This window comes from Cibotium barometz, chromosome 10 (assembly GCF_041138505.1).
Source record: "Cibotium barometz isolate CiBa-2024 chromosome 10, ASM4113850v1, whole genome shotgun sequence".
In the NCBI taxonomy this organism is placed as follows: Eukaryota; Viridiplantae; Streptophyta; class Polypodiopsida; order Cyatheales; family Cibotiaceae; genus Cibotium; species Cibotium barometz.
In genome coordinates, this window is record NC_141055.1 from 28,337,088 (window position 1) to 28,360,404 (window position 23,317).

At 44.0% G+C, this 23,317-nt stretch overlaps 1 protein-coding gene across 2 annotated transcripts in view; it reads right to left on the bottom strand.

Moving 5' to 3' along the window:
• LOC147634748 (protein GID8 homolog) overlaps positions 1 to 23,052 on the bottom strand; it is a 35,856-nt gene extending 12,804 nt beyond the window's left edge. The window contains exon 1 of one of the 2 annotated variants that reach the window (XM_086803918.1): positions 22,895 to 23,052. In XM_086803918.1, coding sequence (XP_086660044.1) covers positions 22,895 to 22,897 — 3 coding nt within the window. In that variant the 5' untranslated portion in view covers positions 22,898 to 23,052. The remainder of the gene's footprint in view (positions 1 to 22,894) is intronic. The other variant, XM_086803919.1, reaches the window with a different exon arrangement.
• Between the last annotated feature and the right edge of the window lie 265 nt (positions 23,053 to 23,317).

The following is a 23,317-nucleotide window of genomic DNA, read 5'->3' on the forward strand; positions in this document are numbered from 1 at the left end:
CCTGGCCATACACCTAGGGCAAGTCGGCCAGCCATTTGGTGGGCTTACGTGACAATCGGCCAAGCCTAACCACAAGTCGGCCAAGCCATACAACTAGTCGACCAGCGCTACAGTCCGACCACTAGCCGACAAAGAGCAGTTTTAGTCGATTGAGCATTTAATGGCAGTTGTGAGAATTCCTACAAGCCGACACCCTCCTCAAGCAACCGACCAGCACACTGAGGCCATATAAATACATGTGCCTTAATCCCACACAAAACATTCAGGTAATTTAGCAAAGTGCAGAAGCATAACAACATCCAGTCTACTCTAGGCAATGAAGAAGCTCCTCTTCACATTCAGCCAACATATGTGCAGTCCTACAGCTACTTGGACTTGCATCAGTGGCCAAAAGAAAGCCTTCGGATTAGATGGATACTCAACCGACGTGCGGTCTTCCTCGTCCTTGTGTTGGGCATTCATATCACTTGTTTACTCAAGCATTGTACAGCATTCTCCAAAGAATAATATAAGCAAATACACCTGCTTGCAAGGGGGCCCTTCAGTGGGTATTTGGGACCCAATACTCTGCCGTCTTCTTCATTCTCATTCTCTTCTCTCTCTCTACTCTCTAAATTGGATGCTAAAGATTCTCACCACATAAAGGTATAAAGAAGGCCCCCACGCCTACAAAAACTGGAGAAAGAAAATGGAAAAAACGGACAACAACGAGGACTCCTCTCGCGAGCGGGCACACCCACATCACAGGCCCTCACTCCCTACAGTATAGTATGGTACAGACAGGAGATGAATGCTAACAAGAACCAACCAGTTTCTTGTACAAAAGTGTATCTACCATTGGATCGGATCCAGAAGAGGAGAGTTTGATGTTGGGATCCATGGGGGAAGTGATGGGCTTACAATCTGTCATCCTAAAAGCCTCTAGCAGCTCTGTAACATACCGTTGCTGAAAATGAATATGCCATATGAGCGCTAAAACAACCCAAGATCTGTCATCTCAAATTCCTGACTGAGGGCAACCTTTGTCTGAGCAATGTGTGCTACATGGTTGCCTGTGATGATAAAGTCGTCCACATAGAGGATGATAAGAGTATACAACCCTTCTAGGGATAAATGTAGAGATTTGGATCAGTTTTGTCGACCGCTTAAAACCCTTCTGTTAAAAGAAAGCATCAATCTTCTCATACCAAGCCCTAGGGGCATGTTTCAAACCATATAAGGCCTTTTTTAGCCTGTAGACCATACCTTTGGAGCTAGGAGCCTGAAATCCCGAGGGTTGTTCCACATAAGCTTCCTCTTTTAGCTCCCCGTTGAGGAATGTCAACTTGACAACCATCTGAAAGATGGGCCAATGAGAGTGTGCAGCAAGAGCAAGAACTATCCGTATGGTCACCATCCGAGCAATCGATGCAAAGGTATCATCAAAACCCACGCCAACTTTCTGAGAATAGCCTTTGGCCACAAGCTTGGCCTTGTGCTTATCCAGAGTCCCATCCGATTTGTACTTGGTCTTATAGACCCACTTGACACCAATCACCTTCTGCTCTGCCGGTCTAGAAACCAGCTCCCAAGTTTGATTCCACTCAATATAGTCAAGCTCCGCTTCCATGGCTTGCTTCCAAGTCGGTTTGGAAAGCACCTCCCCAATATGAGTAGGTTCCAAGTCAATCTCGATAAGTGACAGCACTGGAAAATTGACGCACAGGTTCTCCTAAGATGATGTCGTGGTACACAACCGCTCCGATCAACAAGGACCCCTGCTGGATGTGAAGGCAACCATGTTACCCCTGAGTCTCGCAATGTCTGGTACAACCAATTGGGAATAAGAGATCCCCCGTCAAAAGTCGAACCTTGCTCCTTAGATGTAGCCTCCTATGGAGCATCCATCGAAATCTCCTCCTCTTGATCAATCTCAGATCATTCCTCCACCTGCGGTGCTCAAGGACGTGCCAAGTCAAGTTGAGGAGAGGAACATGAGGATCCAGCGAGGAACCAAGGAGAGGCTGAGTCGAATCAACCCCTAAAGATGAAGTTTCATCGACCACCACATCTCTTCTAACAATGATCTTCAAGGTTGCCGGATTGTAGAGCCGATAACCTTTAGATTTTGAGTTGTAACCAACCAAAATATGATGCTTGGACTTAGCGTCCAGCTTCCCCCTGTCACCATAAGGAACATGAACAAATGTATCCGACCCAAAAACCCAAAAGTGAGAAACCGTGGGTTTTCTTCCGAGGTAGACCGTAGGCCTGAAAGGAGGTCAGCCTTGGAACAACAATAGAAGGGGACTGATTGAGAATATAAACAATAGTAGCAACTGCCTCCGCCCAAAGCTTTTGAGGAAGACTCCAATGTTCCAACATTGTCCGAGCCATCTCTGTCATGTGCAAGACATGTGCAGGGCTGATCATAGGCCTTAAATTGGCGAGAAGTAAACTCACCTACTTTGTCGGCTCGTAATGTCAAGACAGAGTGTCCTGACTGTTTCTCCACGAAGGTTCTCCATGTTTGGAATCTGTCGAGAGTTTTGTCTTTGGATTTGAGAAAATAGGCCCAAGTATACCCCTTGTCATTCGTCTCAACATCGGGAGGCCTTTCCAAAGAAGGCAACACGGTGAGCTACGGTACCTCTAGAGTTGGTTCATGCGGATTTGTGCGGCCCGATGTGCCCTCCGTCTCTTGGTTTTGCTAGTTATGTTTTTCTTTTGGTTGATAATTTTAGCTGCCCTCACGTGTGCCAACTGTTGGAGGTGGCAATTCTCGTAGCTACTCTCGGGTTAGGCATGACTAGAAGTTGTGGTGGATTATCCCATATGCAAGAGCATGGGAAGTCGAAGATCCATATATAGGGTGTGGTGACACCTTGTCATAGATATCTCCTCTAACCGGGTTTTTGGGGGGGAGCAACAGCTAGGAGATGGGAGCCCAACCGCCCATAGTGGTTGAGTACTTTAGGCATAGTCATAGGGGACGGAGGGGACGGCAGCTTGGAACGCGGGGACGCCGATTCGGGACGGACCAGCAACGGGGACGGACGGGGACGGACGGACGTCCCCCATGGCACGTTTCTCACAGGGGACGGCGACGGGGACGGCGCAGGGACGGGGACGCCGGTGAGGGACGGACCTGTGAGGGGGCGGCAGAGAGACGCCTGCCGTTTTTGGCCGTTGCGCTTCCCATTTCTTGTTGGCTCTTTGAGGCTTGTTTGGCCCTCTCTCTCTCTCTTGCCCTTGAGGCTTAAGTTTGAGGCTTGGGCCTTGAGGCTTGGCCCTTGCCTCTCTCTCTCTCTCACTTGCCCTTGCCTCTCTCTTGCCTATCTAATATCTATATATAGAACAAGGCTACAAGGCTACAAACATGGAGTTTAGCGTAAACGGCCCTTCGGGCCGGGGGGGAGTCATCTCCCCCCCGGACCCCCTGCAGAGAGGGGCTCACGCCCCCCTCCGCACCTTCCCCCAAGTAGGTTGGTGTGAAACTGCGTGCCCCAACAGACTCAAAATTTACAGCCCATATGCAGTAGGTGTATAATAACTCACCGCACATGCATGTAGCTTGGTTGGCAGTGTGCCAACCTTCTCCAGAATCGTCTCATGCTATCTGGCCACAATCGGCCACCATCCGGTGTTTAAACCGGGACCTATCAGGTGACCCGTGCTACTCATAAATGCCTTCTTCTCATATAGGGGGGACTCACAAAGTAGAGTTAGCCGGTGCCTGCGTAGTTACCTGAGGGTGGAAAAACTAAAAAAAAAAGTATTTTTTGAGTGCCGTTCCCTCCCCCGTCCCCGTTCCCTACTTATGGCCGCCCCCCGTCCCGTCCCGTCCCGTCCCCGTCCCCCGTCCCCCGTTACTGTCCCCCGTTCCTTGTGACTATGACTTTAGGTACGGTGCGATATGGTACGTGTACGGTATGCATCAAGATAAGTACTTTAAGTACACTCACGTTTTTAATAGATTAGTTTTCATTTTAGCATTACCATTTTCTTTCATGGAAAGTCGAAGAGCCACAGGGTGTGGTGGCACCTTGTCATAGATATCTCCTCCGGCCAGGTTTTTGGGGGGGAGCAACGACTAGGAGATGTGAGCCCAGCCGTCGATGTTGCTCAATGCCCTAGGGTGGTGTGCGTGCTGCTGTTGCGTGACTTTGTCAACAACATCTGGCAATCCATCACCAGCTCCTCCCAAAAAGCCTTCTGCAAGGCCTCCAAATGAAGATGTCCAAATCTAGCATGCCAAAGATCGCCTGTGTGGATTACTTGTGTGAGACGTGAGTTGTAGAGGCCATGGTCCTCGGTGCCTTGCCAAAGGATCCTGTCAGTGAGAGGGTCACGAATGATCACAGAGTCCTCCATAAATTCCACCGTAGTGCCCAATTTGCAAATCTCATCCACAGAAAGGAGATGGAATCCTAAATCTAGCACATATAGAGGTGACAGGCATATTTCCCTCCATTGCCATCCAGAATGAGGGGCATTGTGTCACCATTTGGTTCCCTCACCCGTCTTGACTAGTGTTTTATACACTGGGTGGAACCAAGGTGTGAACAGGGATCTTTCTACAAAAGAAAGCCGGAGCATTAACCGGCAAGGTTTTGGCCTGAAAGATGGCATCTGGGCAAAAATACCATGGGATTTTCATCATTAAAGAGATGAGTTAGTGTTTTCACACAGGGTTGGACATATTATTACTATTGGACAGGTCTTTGTGGACAAAACAAGACGCCTAGCTCCAAACTTGGGAGCAAAGCCATTTATGGCATAAAGGGGAACAAGCACTGCAAAAATAGCCGGCCAAATTCATTAAAAAGGGGCTGGCTCCCTCTCTTATGAGCATGCTCACACCTTCTGGGTGTACAGCAGGGCGGATCAGCTGACATAGGGCATAGCATCAACAAGTAGACAAGAAATACGGCTTCAAATAACCAATGGAGACAAAGGTTCGAGGTCTTGGGGTCGCACACACGTGACAAGAGGGCCAAGGTAGGTGGGGTGCAAGCAATCTCTCTCTTTCTCTCTCTCTCGCTCTCTCTCTCTCTCTCTCTGTGCTGTGTTAATCTGTCTGTACAGCAGCGCTGTACAGCTGCCGCCACCATGGGAAGACGCCGCAGTCGTTCAGCCTCTCTCTCTCTCTCTCTCTCTCTCTCTCTCTCTCTCTCTCTCTCTCTCTCTTCTTCGCTGTCCGTACACCGGAAGAAGGGCCTCGGGATCTGTTTTTTCTCTGTTCGTACAGCCTGGGCAGCGACTGGTTCCCTTGTTCTCTCTCCACTCCAGCTGGAAGGTGTACGGCAGCCATAAACGCAAGATTCCTCTTTGTGCAGGCTGATCAGAAGAGCTGCAAGTGATATAACATACTCTCTCTTCTCTCTCTCAACACAGACGGAACAGAGGTACAGCCCTCGACAGGAACTGTCTGTACAGCCGTACCAGGTCGGTTTCAGCTCACGTGTGTGAAACTTGTTTAGAGGGCAGTTTTGAGAGCTGTTTCTGGACAGACTTTGGACAGTCTTTGGGAACCCTTTGCCAGTCGTGGACTTGAGTTACCTTGCCGAAGAACTGAGGGAAAGATCCAGTGTTTTCACCCGCATCTTGGTTATCTTTGAAGTTTGTAATAGAAAAGCTTCTATCTTAATAAAAGCAATACCTAGGGGGGCAGCCATTCCGGCTCAATGCAGTGTCTATTTATAGTGTTTGTGCCACCTTTTGCTGTGTTTTTTTCTGTTTGAAGGCTAGAGGTGTTTCTATCTCTTGTTCCGAGTCACCACCTTTTTGTGTGACGGCGGTATTAGAGCGTAGGCTTTTCCAAATTGATTGGAAAAGAGCAAAGATTCTTGGGAGACTTGGAGAATTCATGTCTTTGCACTATGGACACGACAGCACTATTGGGGTATGACATTAAAACATTGTTCGAGAACATGACTGCAGAGTTCCAAAAGACTCTGGATGCGTAGAAACAGTTTTATTCAAGGCAACTGGACAAGCTTCTTGGACAATGGGCTACACGAGAGGCCTTGCTAAGTAAATATCGGCGTTACCCCAATGTTGAGACTGAGATTCCCCCGGTCGGGGTTGAGCACAATCTTGGCAAACACTTAAGCTATTAACATAATTAAACAATTTTAAATGGCGCAACACAATAGAGTAAGAAGCTGAATTTTATTTTTGCACACTGCACTAGGGCCGGAAAGGGCCGACCCCCCTTGTAATAGATTTTATTATCAAGGAAAACTGTTACAAGCCTCACGGGCATTCACATGCCAAACTGTTCAAGTGCATCCATGATCATGAAAACAGCATTGCAAACAAATTTGTCGTAGACGATGGAATCCATAGCTTCACTTGAGAGTAGCTTCGTTCCTTGATTCCTTGAAGCTTGTCAAACGCAGCTATGCTCCACTGGCATCCATACACATACACGTGTGTGCCAGGACCGAGACATAGGAGACCATATTGACAAAGCATTCGAATCTCAAATTGAAAATTGCTTGCAAAATGCTCTTACCAAGTATTGGACGATCAATGTCGAGCTCCACCTCCGTGCGGACGAACTACAGCTTGAATGTGACCGTTTTCCACTTCCGGCTGAAATTAGGGTTTCTGATTTTTAGGGTTTTAAGCAGGTTATATGAGTCCAAAATTGGGCATTTTGGGCTCTTTAGATGCCTATGAGTAAGGGGCACAGCTTGGTATGGTTTCCTCCAAAATTAGGGTTTCCGAAATTAGGGTTTCTGCAGAATTAGGGTTTCTGAAAATTAGGGTTTCAGCAGAATTTGGGGGCGGTAGAATGGTTAGGAGACTCCATATTCATTTAGAAGAGAGAGATAGAGTGAAAAGGTGAGCAACTGGAGGCTTAACTGTGAAAGGAAGAATCTTCAAGCTTTCCATTGGAGCTGGGAGCAAGAGGGAATGAAAATCAGCACTCTCACCAAGCAAAAAGTTAGAGAGAATAACAAAAATAGGCTCTCTTGAAGGGGGGCGCCTATTTCTAGAGAGAGAGTGTAGAGAGAGGTAATTTTCAAAATGAGTAATAGCATGGTGACAGGTCCTCATACTGCCACCCAGTCCATAACCATCCCTTTTCCACACAAATTTAGTGGGAAGGGTGCCTGGACACTCGCCTAGCCGACCGGAAGGGAATTCTAGTCTATTCTTACTTATAGTTTGTCCGCCCGAGCTTTAATGAAGTGTGGACGCCCAATCTCACTTATAACTTGGGCGGACACACTTATTAAAGTGTGGACCTGCAAAACAAAGAATACATTGCTTTAACTCATAAAAGAGTAAAGTGGTGTACTTACCACCTGTCTACAGCCCACAAACGAGGTCAGAATACAGTTTCACTCGCACGGTTCACAAGAGGGCGTCCCCTACATGTGAACTACACAAACAAATCTTGCATGCAATCAAATAGTTCATGCAAAGACAGGATTTTTAACTTGCAAACATGTTATGCAAGGATGCATTGAACAGTCTCCCTATTCATTTAGCTTGTAGTCCGTGGTACCACACTCTAGATTTGGGCGCAGATACACAATCCCAACCCATATATCCAGCCTACTGGCTCTCGGTGTAGACATAAGTCCCCAACCATAAGATGCCAGTCCATCCTACAGAACTCGTCCATAGGCCTGAAGCGCAGAGAATGCCCAAATAGTGACATCCTCCCCTGCTTCTAAACAGTTGACCGCAACTGAAATGCTTCCAAATATGCTTGGAGGAGCTGCGGATACTCCTGGAAGTATGTTTCATCCATCCATTTTGCATCCATAGGAGAATAGTTCTTGAATTTCACAAGGTAGCGCCTCTGGAGTTTGCCACCTGCAAACTTTCGCTCCTTATGAAACACAATTTGCTCTGGTTGCAATACCTCTTCCAGCTCTTCCACCTCTGGTGGATCTTCCATAACCGGTTCCAAAGGTTCCGGTCCCACATATTTGCGCAAGAGGCTCACATGGAATGCATTATGAATCTTCCAATGATCCGGTAAAGCAAGTCGAAAAGCCACATCATTGATCTTCTTGATCACCTTGAAGGGTCCATAATACCTGGTAGAGAGTTTTGGGCATGCTCTCTCCTTGCCAGACCTCTTCCTGAGTCTAGCTTTCTCAAATTTTAGCAATACCAAGTCATTCTCTTTAATGTCCAATTGCCTTCTATGCTTGTCGGCAGCTTTCTTATGCTTTGCTTGAGAGCGTGCAATGGCTGTCCGAACTTGTGAAAAGGCAATATCAAGGTCCCTGACAAAGTCATCAGCAGCAAATATCTCATCTTTTGTGCGTAAGATAGGTGGCAATACCACTTTGCCATAAATGATCTCAAATGGGGCCTTGCCTGTAGAAGCATGTACCGTATTATTGTATGCAAATTCTACAAGCGGTAGATACTTTTCCCAAGAAGATTTCTGATCTGTCACATAGCATTTAAGCAAATCCAACACAGCTGAATTTGCAGCTTCACTTTGTCCATCCGTTTGAGGATGATAAGCTGAAGAAAAATTCAGCTTTGTGCCCATGTTATCAAAAAGAGCTCTCCAAAAGAGGCTTGTTGTTCGGGGATCCCTGTCTCCCACAATTGATTTGGGCATACCATGGTGTTTAAATACCTGTGACACAAAAATTTTGACCATATGTTCTGGTTTTATGGTCTTTTTGACAGGTAGAAAATGTGCTTGTTTACTAAACCTGTCCACAATTGTCCATATTGCATCATTGCCATTTGGGGTGCGGGGCAAATCCATAATAAAATCCATTGCAATGCTTTCCCATGGCTGGTCCGGAATAGGCAAAGGCTGAAGCAAACCAGGAGTCTTTTGCCTATCAAATTTTACCTTTTGGCAGGTGACACATGCACGTACATAGGCTTCTATATCTTTCCTCATACCTGGCCAAAAGAAGTATCTCTCAATCATTTGAGTAGTAGGGAGTATCCCTCTATGCCCTGCATAAGGTGGTGCATGACATTCATCCAAAACTTTTTGTCTCATGTTTGAAACCACACATAAGCAGTTATCCTTCATGATATAACCATCTTTGACCACATAAGAAGCATGTGTATGACCAGTCATTAAATCAGCCCATAAATCTGAAAAATCAGCATCCAAATGGTACATTTCTCGCATAGTAGACAAGTCTTGATGAGAAGCAACCGAAATTGCAGCCACATATGGTTTTCTGGACAATGCATCTGCTACCACATTTTTCTTGCCAGGAGTATGCAAAATCTGAAAATGAAACATTGAGAGAAAATTGGCCATTCTCATTTGTTTCTCAGAGAGTTTAGTTTGCGTAAGAAAGTACCGCAAACTTTGGTGATCAGTTTTGACAACAAATTCAGCTCCCAATAAGTAATGTTTCCATACTGTGAGAGCATGAATGACGGCCAATAATTCCTTCTGATAAACATCAAGAGTAAGTTCAGCATTTTGCAATCTCCTGCTTTCAAATGCAATGGCATGTCCTTCTTGATTTAAGACGGCTCCAATGCAATTGCCACAAGCATCACATTCTACCACAAATGGCTTTTGCAAGTCTGGAATGATTAAGACTGGCCCTGTGATAATGGCATTTTTGAGCTTATTGAAAGCATTAATCTCAACCTCTGTCCATTTAAACATAGGACGTTTCTTGGTGAGTTCATGCAATGGCGAAGCAATCATTGCAAAGTGAAAGATAAATCTCCTGTAATATGAACATAGACCAAGAAAGCTTCGGACTTCATGAATAGATTTAAGTTCTGGCCAATCTTTGATGGTTTGGATCTTTGCAGGATCCATTCGTACACCATCCTTTGATACTATGTGTCCCAAGTAGTGAATCTCTGAAAGGAAAAATTCACTCTTTTTGGCGTTGATCATAAGCTTATGCTGCCTTAGTTCTTCAAAGACCACTCTTAAGTGCTTTTTGTGATCCTCCTCATTCTTGGAGAATACAAGAATGTCATCAAAGAACACACCTGTAAAAGTTCTATGATTTCTGAAAATTCGGTCCATCATGCGATTGAAAGTAGCCGGGGCATTTGTAAGACCGAATGGCATAACCAAATACTCATAGAGACCAAAAGAAGTGCGAAATGCTGTCTTATGTACATCCTGTGGTATCACTCGCACTTGATGATAGCCGCTTTTAAGATCAATGCGACTAAAACAAGATGATCCATCCAGCTTGTCCAAGATATCATCAATCCTCGGTATGGGAAACCGATTCTTGATGGTAATCTTATTTAATGCCCTGTAATCCACACACATACGGAATGAACCGTCTTTCTTTTGTACAAGAAGAACGGGTGAACAAAATGGCGAAGAACTAGGCCGCACCAAGCCTTTCTCAAGTAGTTCACCCACTTGTTTCATAATCTCTTCTTGTTGGCAAGCACTAACACGATATGCTGGCCTATTTGGAGGTGAATTCCCTGGAACTAATTCAATGCGGTGATCTTCTGGCCGTGAAGGAGGCATTACATTAGGTAAAGAGTCAGCAAAACAATCCCCGAATTCGCTTAAAAATTTCAGCCTCTCTTTAGTAAGAGTGTCCACATGTACATTACTGTGTTCCACATTATCACGTACAAAAACCAAGTACGAAGAAACACTCTTTTTCATTGCTTTATTGATTTGTATATGAGATACAACGGGGATAGTATCACCCGACACACCTGCATCTAAATGATGCTCTCTACCTTTATACATAAAAGTGATTTTGTTGGTCTTGTAATTCTTGGTAGGCTCAAGGCGTGCATGCCAAGGTTTTCCCAGTAATACATCACATCCACTAAGAGGGGCAACGAGAAAGTTCTCGTGGTCGAGGTATCCTTGGATATGCATTCGCAGCTTTCCAATAAGGGGTGTAACCTTCACATCTTTTTCCAGAAAAGCTGAACATGCATGAATTTCGGGTCCCATGTCACCTACTTCAATCCCCAAGGCAGCAGCCATATCAGTGGAGATGAAGTTGTCAGTGGAGCAGTCATCAAACATGAATAAAGCTGGCTGGTCTTTTAGTTGTCCCCATGCTTTGCATACCATTCTATGCATGTTTGCATGTCCCGTGTTGCCCTGTACATCATATACCATGTTGACATGCACTTTAGGCTCTTCTGGCTTCTTATTCTTGTTAGGGCATTGTGGAGAGATGTGATCTTTACTACCACATCTAAAGCATTTGCCTTCACGAATGTATTGTACCCTTTGTTGAGGAGTCAAGCCATAAACACCCTTTTTCTGCCACGGTTTCTTTTCTTTTGCATTTTCAGCTCTTTGAGGGGGCTTTACATCCTTCAAATCTGAATTTTCAGCTTTGTGCATGGCTTTGTTTTGCAGGTCCACACTTTAATAAGTGTGTCCACCCAAGTTATAAGTGAGATTGGGCGTCCACACTTCATTAAAGCTCGGGCGGACAAACTATAAGTAAGAATAGACTAGAATTCCCTTCCGGTCGGCTAGGCGAGTGTCCAGGCACCCTTCCCACTAAATTTGTGTGGAAAAGGGATGGTTATGGACTGGGTGGCAGTATGAGGATCTGTCACCATGCTATTACTCATTTTGAAAATTACCTCTCTCTACACTCTCTCTCTAGAAATAGGCGCCCCCCTTCAAGAGAGCCTATTTTTGTTATTCTCTCTAACTTTTTGCTTGGTGAGAGTGCTGATTTTCATTCCCTCTTGCTCCCAGCTCCAATGGAAAGCTTGAAGATTCTTCCTTTCACAGTTAAGCCTCCAGTTGCTCACCTTTTCACTCTATCTCTCTCTTCTAAATGAATATGGAGTCTCCTAACCATTCTACCGCCCCCAAATTCTGCTGAAACCCTAATTTTCAGAAACCCTAATTCTGCAGAAACCCTAATTTCGGAAACCCTAATTTTGGAGGAAACCATACCAAGCTGTGCCCCTTACTCATAGGCATCTAAAGAGCCCAAAATGCCCAATTTTGGACTCATATAACCTGCTTAAAACCCTAAAAATCAGAAACCCTAATTTCAGCCGGAAGTGGAAAACGGTCACATTCAAGCTGTAGTTCGTCCGCACGGAGGTGGAGCTCGACATTGATCGTCCAATACTTGGTAAGAGCATTTTGCAAGCAATTTTCAATTTGAGATTCGAATGCTTTGTCAATATGGTCTCCTATGTCTCGGTCCTGGCACACACATGTGTATGTGTATGGATGCCAGTGGAGCATAGCTGCGTTTGACAAGCTTCAAGGAATCAAGGAACGAAGCTACTCTCAAGTGAAGCTATGGATTCCATCGTCTACGACAAATTTGTTTGCAATGCTGTTTTCATGATCATGGATGCACTTGAACAGTTTGGCATGTGAATGCCCGTGAGGCTTGTAACAGTTTTCCTTGATAATAAAATCTATTACAAGGGGGGTCGGCCCTTTCCGGCCCTAGTGCAGTGTGCAAAAATAAAATTCAGCTTCTTACTCTATTGTGTTGCGCCATTTAAAATTGTTTAATTATGTTAATAGCTTAAGTGTTTGCCAAGATTGTGCTGATACCAATGAGATTCCCCCGGTCGGGGTTGAGCACAATCTTGGCAAACACTTAAGCTATTAACATAATTAAACAATTTTAAATGGCGCAACACAATAGAGTAAGAAGCTGAATTTTATTTTTGCACATTAAAACCAGCTTTCTCCTTACCCTTGCCCAAGCTTTGGTCAATTCTAGATTGCACCCATTTGACATTAAGCTCTTCGGAAGCCAAGACCGAGTTTATGAGTTGACGAAGAGTTTGGTTTGGATAGATTTGTAGTCCTCTTTGGAAGATGGGTTGCAATCCTGACTCAAATTTCCTCTTCTTTTCTTCTTCAGTAACGATGAAGGGTAACACTTCCATTAATACCTCCCAAAATTTGGAGACGTAAGAGGTAATGGATTGCCCTTCTTTTTGCTCCAACCTGTCCCACTTCCTGCATATATCCTGAGTAAAATTTGGAGGCAAAAATTGATCATAAAACTTTTGTTTGAATTCAGCCCATGTAGAAATGGTGTTGCCGGAAAGCTTCTCGGCCAACCACCAATGAGCAGCAGTGCCTTTCATGTACATGCCCACATGTCTGAGTTTTGATGATTCTGAAAATTCTCCCTCATGAAAAGCAATTTCAAATTGGGAGATAAAAGATAGAGCTTTGGTAGAATCATATTCTCCATGAAAATACTCAAACTTAACTGTTTTGTCACCTGCAGTAAACTCTTTAGTCTTCTTCTTCTTATGTTGATGCGTTTCCTCTTCATCTCTCTCGATTGGTTGCTTATTTGCTTCATTAGTAGGAACATATCGCTCAATTCCATCATGAGGAGGGGCTGATTTATGAGTCGGTTCCTTGAGAAGACTTTCATGAGCTTTAATAGATGACCTGTGGGGAGGAGAAACATGTGCGGTAGAGGCATGATGAGAGGTAGCAGACGCCTCTTCTCTTTCCTGTCGCACAATAGATTTAAGCTTTGATGTTTCAGCTGCATGTTGATTCATAAGAGGAGGCTTTTTAAACCTAAGCCCTCCTTCCTTTCGAGTAACTACATCACCTTGTCCCATAAGGTAAGAGACAGCCATATCTCTTGGTTGAACCCCCAATTCCATGGCAACATTTTCCAATGCATCATTCACAAAAGGAGAATGCTTTGACACACGAGATACATGCCTTGACTGTGAGTCTTCATGCATATCCTTGAGTTATTTTTGCATCATACATAATTGCCTTTTGAGGTCTGCAATTTCAGCCTGCATAGCATCATGTGCATCACTCTGTATAGCCTTCTCCTTACCTCGGGATGGCTGTCCCATATATACATGAGTTGCATTTCCTTCCCTTCTAACATAAGATGGCTGTCCGGCATGTGCAATACCATCATGTGACCCAAGAAAAACATTTTCAGCAGTGTATTGTTCATGCATTTGAGTATCATCATGCACATTGTCTCCTCTTGGCTTCACATATGTACTCTTCCTTGGATTTACATCCCGTGAAGTACCTGTTTGGCTCGCCATAATGCTTAAGAATGCTAACAGCTAGTGTAAGCTAGATTAGGACCGTCTTCCACACAGAAAGGAGGAAGATCCTAGGCTCTGATACCAATGAGATTCCCCCGGTCGGGGTTGAGCACAATCTTGGCAAACACTTAAGCTATTAACATAATTAAACAATTTTAAATGGCGCAACACAATAGAGTAAGAAGCTGAATTTTATTTTTGCACACTGCACTAGGGCCGGAAAGGGCCGACCCCCCTTGTAATAGATTTTATTATCAAGGAAAACTGTTACAAGCCTCACGGGCATTCACATGCCAAACTGTTCAAGTGCATCCATGATCATGAAAACAGCATTGCAAACAAATTTGTCGTAGACGATGGAATCCATAGCTTCACTTGAGAGTAGCTTCGTTCCTTGATTCCTTGAAGCTTGTCAAACGCAGCTATGCTCCACTGGCATCCATACACATACACATGTGTGTGCCAGGACCGAGACATAGGAGACCATATTGACAAAGCATTCGAATCTCAAATTGAAAATTGCTTGCAAAATGCTCTTACCAAGTATTGGACGATCAATGTCGAGCTCCACCTCCGTGCGGACGAACTACAGCTTGAATGTGACCGTTTTCCACTTCCGGCTGAAATTAGGGTTTCTGATTTTTAGGGTTTTAAGCAGGTTATATGAGTCCAAAATTGGGCATTTTGGGCTCTTTAGATGCCTATGAGTAAGGGGCACAGCTTGGTATGGTTTCCTCCAAAATTAGGGTTTCCGAAATTAGGGTTTCTGCAGAATTAGGGTTTCTGAAAATTAGGATTTCAGCAGAATTTGGGGGCGGTAGAATGGTTAGGAGACTCCATATTCATTTAGAAGAGAGAGATAGAGTGAAAAGGTGAGCAACTGGAGGCTTAACTGTGAAAGGAAGAATCTTCAAGCTTTCCATTGGAGCTGGGAGCAAGAGGGAATGAAAATCAGCACTCTCACCAAGCAAAAAGTTAGAGAGAATAACAAAAATAGGCTCTCTTGAAGGGGGGCGCCTATTTCTAGAGAGAGAGTGTAGAGAGAGGTAATTTTCAAAATGAGTAATAGCATGGTGACAGGTCCTCATACTGCCACCCAGTCCATAACCATCCCTTTTCCACACAAATTTAGTGGGAAGGGTGCCTGGACACTCGCCTAGCCGACCGGAAGGGAATTCTAGTCTATTCTTACTTATAGTTTGTCCGCCCGAGCTTTAATGAAGTGTGGACGCCCAATCTCACTTATAACTTGGGCGGACACACTTATTAAAGTGTGGACCTGCAAAACAAAGAATACATTGCTTTAACTCATAAAAGAGTAAAGTGGTGTACTTACCACCTGTCTACAGCCCACAAACGAGGTCAGAATACAGTTTCACTCGCACGGTTCACAAGAGGGCGTCCCCTACATGTGAACTACACAAACAAATCTTGCATGCAATCAAATAGTTCATGCAAAGACAGGATTTTTAACTTGCAAACATGTTATGCAAGGATGCATTGAACAGTCTCCCTATTCATTTAGCTTGTAGTCCGTGGTACCACACTCTGGATTTGGGCGCAGATACACAATCCCAACCCATATATCCAGCCTACTGGCTCTCGGTGTAGACATAAGTCCCCAACCATAAGATGCCAGTCCATCCTACAGAACTCGTCCATAGGCCTGAAGCGCAGAGAATGCCCAAATAGTGACAGAGACACTTCTGTCTGGAAAGGTAGCTCGAGATCAGTCAATTATGGACATTTTTGGAGATCTAGCCCAAATGTATGCTGAGGATCTTACAGACTTGGCCTTTCGATATCTCTGGGAAGACAACAACATTCAGTTACAGCCAAACGGAGATCTTCTCATCCTGAAATCTCCTGAACAATCCCGAAAACACACACTGGAGGACTTGGATGAACAGTCATGCTATGAGAAGAAGAAACCTCGCCTGACATCCCTTGAGGAGCAGCAGAAGCTTGACGATCCTCACCCAACATCTACTAAGTCTGAGAAAGGAGTAGCATGTCGAATGAAGCCTCAAGCTACTGTGAAACTATGTGCGTGGCAGCCTACATGTATCGATTGCGGAGCCAAAGGACACATGACAGTCTTCTAGCCCCAGCCAAAGATCACACACTATGACAATGCTAAAGCGTCTTCAGAACTTTAGATTAGCAGATCTCGGTCTCACATCAAGACATAAAATATTGTACAAGAATGCTACTTTTGTTTTCACTTCAACAGCGTATTTTTGCCACTATCCTTTTTATCAGCCAAGTATTTTTGGCTTTGTACATGCAAGAAATAAATATATGTTCAGTTCTGGTTGAATATATTTTCACTCTTTCATTAAAGAGATGAGTTAGTGTTTTCACACAGGGTTGGATATATTAGTACTATTGGACAGGTCTTTGTGGACAAAACAAGGAGCCTCACTTCAAACTTGGAAGCAAGTTTGGAGAAAAGCTTAAAAGTTGCTATTTTTGGGAGCAAAGCCACTTATGGCATAAAGGGAAAAAAGCACTACAAAAATAGCCGGCCAAATTCATTAAAAAGGGGCTGGCTCTCTCTCTTATGAGCGTGTGCTCACACCTTCAGCAAACAACCAGCTCTCTCTCTCTCTCTGCTGCGTTAATTTGTCCGTACAGCTACGTCTCTTCTCTCTCTCAACAGAGACGGAACAGAGATACAGCCGTCGATGACAGGAACTGTCCGTACAGCTGTACCACGTCGGTTTCAGCTCACACATGTGAAACCCGTTTTAGAGGGCAATTTTGAGAGCTGTTTCTAGACAGACTTTGGACAATCTTTGGGAGCTCTTTGCCAGTCGTGGACTTGAGTTACCTTGCCGAAGAACTGAGGGAAAGATCCGATGTTTTCACCCGCACCTTGGTTATCTTTGTAACAGAAAAGCTTCTATCTTAATAAAAGCAATACCTAGGGGGGGGAGGGGGTTTCCAGCTCAATGCAATGTCTATTTATAGTGTTTGTGCCACCTTTTGCTGTGTGTTTTTTGTTTGAAGGCTTGTTCCGAGTCATTGCCTTTTTGTGTCACACATTGTCCCTCCGCCCAGAATGGGGACAGTAGAGTTATCTCTAGTGGCAACTCTGCCACGGCGTTGCTGTAGTTCATCAAGCCAATCCTTGCGATAAGTCATGTGTTGTGGCACTGGTGTCCCAAATCCACCGGAGGAGAGTGGGAACAAGAAGGAAAAGCCTGCTCAGCCACTGGAGGGGGAGTCTTGGACTCAAGATCAATCAGGGTTCCCTTTATCCTTTGACTTCCCTTCCAAATCCCGCATGCCACTCCGGCATTGTTGCCATAAGTGCCCCTAATTGGAGAAATAAACACAAATTAGAAGTTAAAGACTTCTCCTTGGTGTCCTTAGAGTCCTTAGAGGGAGGTGCCCCACCTTTGCCTTTGTTAGGTTGCCCCCTCTCTATCCAATGAAAGCCTGGTTAACTTTCGTTGAAGAAGAATCCCTGAATCTCCTCTCCTGATCAAGGACCATAGACACCAACTCATCCCAGGTAACGATTTCCGCTCAGATCGCAATGACTCCAATATGTTGATGTGATCCCGCATGGAAGTAGAATCAGTGGTTGAAAGCTTCGACATTTGAAGTTCCAGGGAAACCTCTTCATGGGTGTCTTCCGATCGTAGATGTTCCATAGTCTCTTCCAAGCAAGATGTGCATGGGTATCCCGTTTGATGTGAGCAATCACTGAGGGTTGAGAGTTCAGAAGAATGAAGAGCATTAAGCTGATCCCATAGAGCAGCTTCGTGCGTAAGGGCATCCCTCGTATCCTCATCCTCTATGATGTCCGAGTTGTGCCGAAGGACCAGTCGAGTGATGAACTCCAGAAGATCACAAGCCTCCACAACTGCTTCCACCATGACTTTCCAGATGTCGTAGTTTGTGCCATCCAATTTGGCATCTAAAGGAAAAGTCGAAAGAGTGGATATATGAACTGACAGAGGTTGGATGAGTGCCATGATGTACCTTCTCTGAAAAGCGCAATCACCAAAACAGCCCAAGAGCTGCTCTCTGCACTTGTAGGGAGGATGGGCATGATAGAAAGGAAGGAGGGAGGATTAAAAAAACACAAAAAATGCGGATTTGCCCCTCTGGAGCAAAAAACGCAGGGATGAACCACTACAGACAGCCACCGAGTTTGCAAGTTTGCGTGAAATGCAAAAAATCAGCACCAATTAACCTCCAAATCGGCGATTTCAGGTCTAGACGTCTCTGTGCTTTGATACCATGTCAAAGAGCAATGGAAAGATGTAGACGAATGACAAAAATGCTGAAGCTCCAAGAGAGAGATGAGAGAAAACAGCAAAACGCTGATGCACTAATCCTCAAGAAAAGAGTGGATACAACCAGCTCGTAGGCGAGGAGTGGACTCCGTAGGCAAAGGGCTGACAGTGCTCACCAGAGTGATCAAGAATGATGAAAAGTGAGGAAGAGGGCAGCATATATATACACTCCTATATGAGCTGGCCAACTGCCTCCTAGGCTCCTACACGACCTGAGAATAGGTAAAATACCATAAAAAAGGGCGGGCAACCCACATCAAAGGCCCATAAAATAGGTGGAAAATAGGGGAAAATATGGGGGAAAATATGGGGAATGCCAGGGCATAGAAATGGCTCCCGTAGACACCAAAAAAGCCACCAATAGGAGATGATATATGCTAACAACTTGTGCATGAGCTAAAACCTTAAAAACGATAACCCTAATTCGGTTTTTCCACCTTCCACACTGAATCTAGGGCTGAAAACACTGTTGCTAAGGCTGAACTCATGCGAAATACAAAAACTCTAATCTTGGCTTGCAAACACTAAACCACAAACCCTAATTCAGCCTACAAAAAATACAAGCTAAGGACTGCCCTAAGATGACCTAAGTTCTGATACCAATGTGACATGCGTTGTGGAAGCGTATCTATGATTAACGCTAATCCTATGTTTAGCAAACACGCAGAAGACAAGGTAGACCTAATCTATTGTATACTCCAAACATGAATACGTACAATGATCTTGGATCTTGACCTAGATCCAATTTGTGCATATTAATCTACGTGCATACAAAAGCTTGCTGATTCCACATCTTGGTCGTGCTCTCCAGATGCTTGCCTTCTTGCCTACAATTGCCTGTATGCGGGGGATCTTGCCAACATCTGTGAGATGCCCAAGAGATCTATCTGATTTCTACCTTTTCATGCCCTTTGACCTTCTTTATATAGGGATAGGATGGAGAGTCTTGTTCAGGGCGGTTTTGCCTTTTTGACCTATATAATAAATTATAATGTCCAAAAAGTCATATTTGGCCTCCAAGCTGTGCCCAATAGGTGTCCCATCCAAGGGTGCATGTTCTAGGCACTTACGGGCACCCGCAGGACCTCAAAATCAGGTCCAAATCTGCCTCTCAATCTTTCCATATACTTGCCAGGAAAGATAATCATGTCCATGAGCATCGGGAATACCGGATACACATGACATCCCCTCTTACTAATAAAGCAAATATGTCACACGCACCACTTCCATAAGTGCTACTTGCTCAACCTATTAGGGTTGGTTGGTTGGCCATCGACTATGGCCAACTTTGCAAGATGCCAAATGAGCCAACAGTTTTCACACTTGGCACTTAGTCTTTGGGATGTTCGGGCAGCACTTGGGTCTCCTAAATAGTGCTTTTCGGGCCTTTGAATATGTTGAACGTGCTAATAATGAGAGTCAATCTTGACAACATCTGTGAGATGCCCGAGAGATCTAATCTGATTTCTGCCTTTCCATGCCCTTTGACCTTCTTTATATAGGGATAGGATGGAGAGTCTTGTTCACGGCGGTTTTGCCTTTTTGACCTATATAATAATGTCCAAAAAGTCATATTTGGCCTCCAAACTATGCCCGAAAGGTGTCCCATCCATGGGTGCATGTTCCGCGCACTTACGGGCACCCGTAGGACCTCAAAATCAGGTCCAAATCTGCCTCTAAATCTTCCCATATACTGCTAGGAAAGATAATCATGTCCATGAGCATCGGGATTACCAGATGCACATGACATCCCCTCTTACTAATAAAGCAAATATGTCACACGCACCACTTCCATAAGTGCTACTTGGTCATGACTCGTTATTAGCAAGTTCAACATATTTAAAGGCCCGAAAAGTGCTATTTAGGAGACCCAAGTGCTACCCGAACATCCCAAAGACTAAGTGCCAAGTGTGAAAACTATTGGCACATTTGGCATCTTGCAAAGTTGGCCACAGTTGATGGCCAACCAACCAGCCCTAATAGATTGAGCAACCCAAGAGAACACCTATAAATAGGCGATTGAGGGTCAAATGAGAGAATCTGGTGCAAGATCTGCACTCCAAGCTAGATGCAGCACTAGCCAGAGTTGGATCAACAGTTTGCAGCCATAGCATGGCAAGTTCCAACCATTGAACATTGGAGTGGCACTTAAAGTCAGTAGCATGCATTAGTAGTTAACGCACATCATTCAAGAGCCCAAATATGAGCAACCATTGTATATATTCATGTTTTGACAATCCAGAATAATTAAGGTCTATTCCACCTTGTCTCTTATGTATTTGCAGCTAAGTGATAAAGTCATGTGATTTGTGTTATTAGCAACTTAATCTGCAATAAATTATTCAAGCTTCCGCACACATGTCACATTAATATCAGAGCATGTGGTCGCCCAGGACGTTCCACAGCCACATGTTTGTTAGTTTGCTTGTGCGTTAGCTTTGCATAATTCTTTAGGGTTTTGCAATAGATCCATCCGTTAGCTTGCATGTAGGAATCTTGCGTGAGGGAGAATCTAGGTCTAGGTAGTAGGCATTTGAAGCTACGTTTTTGTCACATGCACACCTATCGTATTAGGGTGCAGTGTGGACATTCTACTTAGTCGATACACTTAGGACTCATTTTGGAATGGGCACTATGCATTTTGTGAGCCCTCGTCTAGGGGCATGTCGCTAGGCACCATCTAGATTTAGGATCCAGCGAATGTCAATGTCTATGTGTAAGTTATCGATGTATATATATATTTACCTACATGAATCCAAGAACATGCCCAAATTCACCTTATAAGAAAGTGCAACTTATAACCTCATGGTAGTCATCCACAATACAATAAACCATCAACTCCATCATGCATAGTATGGACTAGATACTACGACATTCCCACTAACGTCATCAATGCCCAATAGTGGGTGTAGAACTTGGTATCAATATATGCTCCCACACACACACACACACACATCCAATGCACACACAACATACATTCACACAAAGGTCTCTGTCCTGAGTTTCTGTCAGAGCTCCGAAGATACAGGGCAGACTCAGCCATAATGAAGCCTAGCACCAAGGATCATAACAAATAGAAAGAATTATTACAACAAAAAGGTAGTTGATAGGGCATATGCACCACTAAAGATAGAAAGAATTAACACAATATAGAAAGAATTAACACAATATCAACTGGCTACAACTTGGACAAAAACTTCACAATGTGAAATTTGCACGTCCGCTAATACATCATAAAGATATACCTAGATGAATCCAAGAACATGCCTAAATTCACCTTATAAGAAAGTGCAATTTATAACCTCATGGTAGTCATCCACAAGACTAAAAACCATCAACTCCATCATGCATAGATACCACGACATCCCACTTGGAAGTTGTAATGAATGTACAAGTGTTTGACGCATTTATTAGACCTCTAGTTAGGTGCCTGGAACACTAATCAAGTCAATTAGGAAGTCTAGTTTGTGTTGTGCAAGTGCCTTTTTGTTTAAGGTCACTAGCAAGAAAACAGGAGAATTAAATATGCAATTAAGGGACCATGGGCATTGGCTCGGACACCTAGGCAGATGAGGGGCAGGTGAAAGTATATCTGCTCAGTCAAAGTCATGTGCAACAGTGGAATTGTCTGGACCAGTAAGAAGGCCGCCTTGATGTGCAGATCTCAACCATGCACAAGTCTTGGGACAGCGGTAACCTTATGTTTATGCATGTAGGTTAAGGCTAGCACGATAGGGTTCCAAGAGTCTAAATCCAAGTTCAGCATTGTACATATTCAAGTTTAGGCAATATATAGTAAATTAAGTTGATTCTCTGGTCTTCTTGTGTTTTTGCAGCATAATGTGATTAACATTAATTAGCTCTTTACCAGCACTTGATTAGCATTAATCAAAAACAAGCTTCAACGACATGCTGCATCTCTCTCTCTCTCTCTCTCTCTCTCTCTCTCTCTCTCTCTCTCTCTCACGGAAGGTTTGAGTTGATCAGCTGGATACCACTCAGACCTCCATTAAAAACTTCTTTGGCCCCCACCAAATGGGTATGATGAATGCCCATTTGCAATGGCACCAGAGAGAGCAAACAAATCATGGACAATGCCATGAGAGTGTGTCGCAACCCCGACATACAATGACTGCGTGGATGTGAAGAGAGCACACTCCCTCTAGAGAGCCACACGTCCCTGCCTACAAGATCCAGACCTTCTTTCTCCAGATTCGGGGCGTACTCCAGTGCCATAGAGAGGAATTAACATGGGGATAGACATTGATACCATGTACTTTGTATATGGGGAGGATAGCACAGGATGGGATCTGCCTATTTCATCGTACATACAGTACTCACATACCACACAGGCCCTGTTTTCTAATAGATAGTACTATTTTTCCTTTTGGACATTCAGTCTAATCATGGACCACATGTATTACCTTTTGATCTCATAGCACTTTGGGTCCTTGGTGGACGTTAATAGACAATCTCTTTCTCTCTCTCTCTCTCTCTCTCTCTCTCTCTCACACACACACACACAGCTTGCCAAGAAAGTTTTCTAGGGTTTAACAGAACGCAAGAGTAGAACTTTCTAAACTGAGCATAAAGTGGCTCACCATTTTGTCTGAAAATCCAAGCAATGATGTTCTTTTCCTGCTCCGCACCACACATGAAGAAATAAAAAAAGCTTTTACCTGTCGCAGAAACAAGAAAGCATTCTTGCAGCAGGAAAACCAACTATGCAAAACATTCTGAGCGTAATTCTATTCAAAAGTTTCCTACTAACCTAAGAGTACAAATAAATCGGCCCTAATAGAGTTCTTATGTTTATTTTTAAAGATAAAATAGCTTATTTTTTAATTCTACATATATCTCGTCTTGCCATTTATTATAATGTTTATTTTTCAAGATAAAATAATCTATATTGAAAATATATATATTAATTTTTATATTTTTGTAATAAAGCATTTTGAGAATGCACATGTACATGAGATGGGCCTTGGCACATGGGCTTAGGGTTATTTACATCTTAGGGTTAT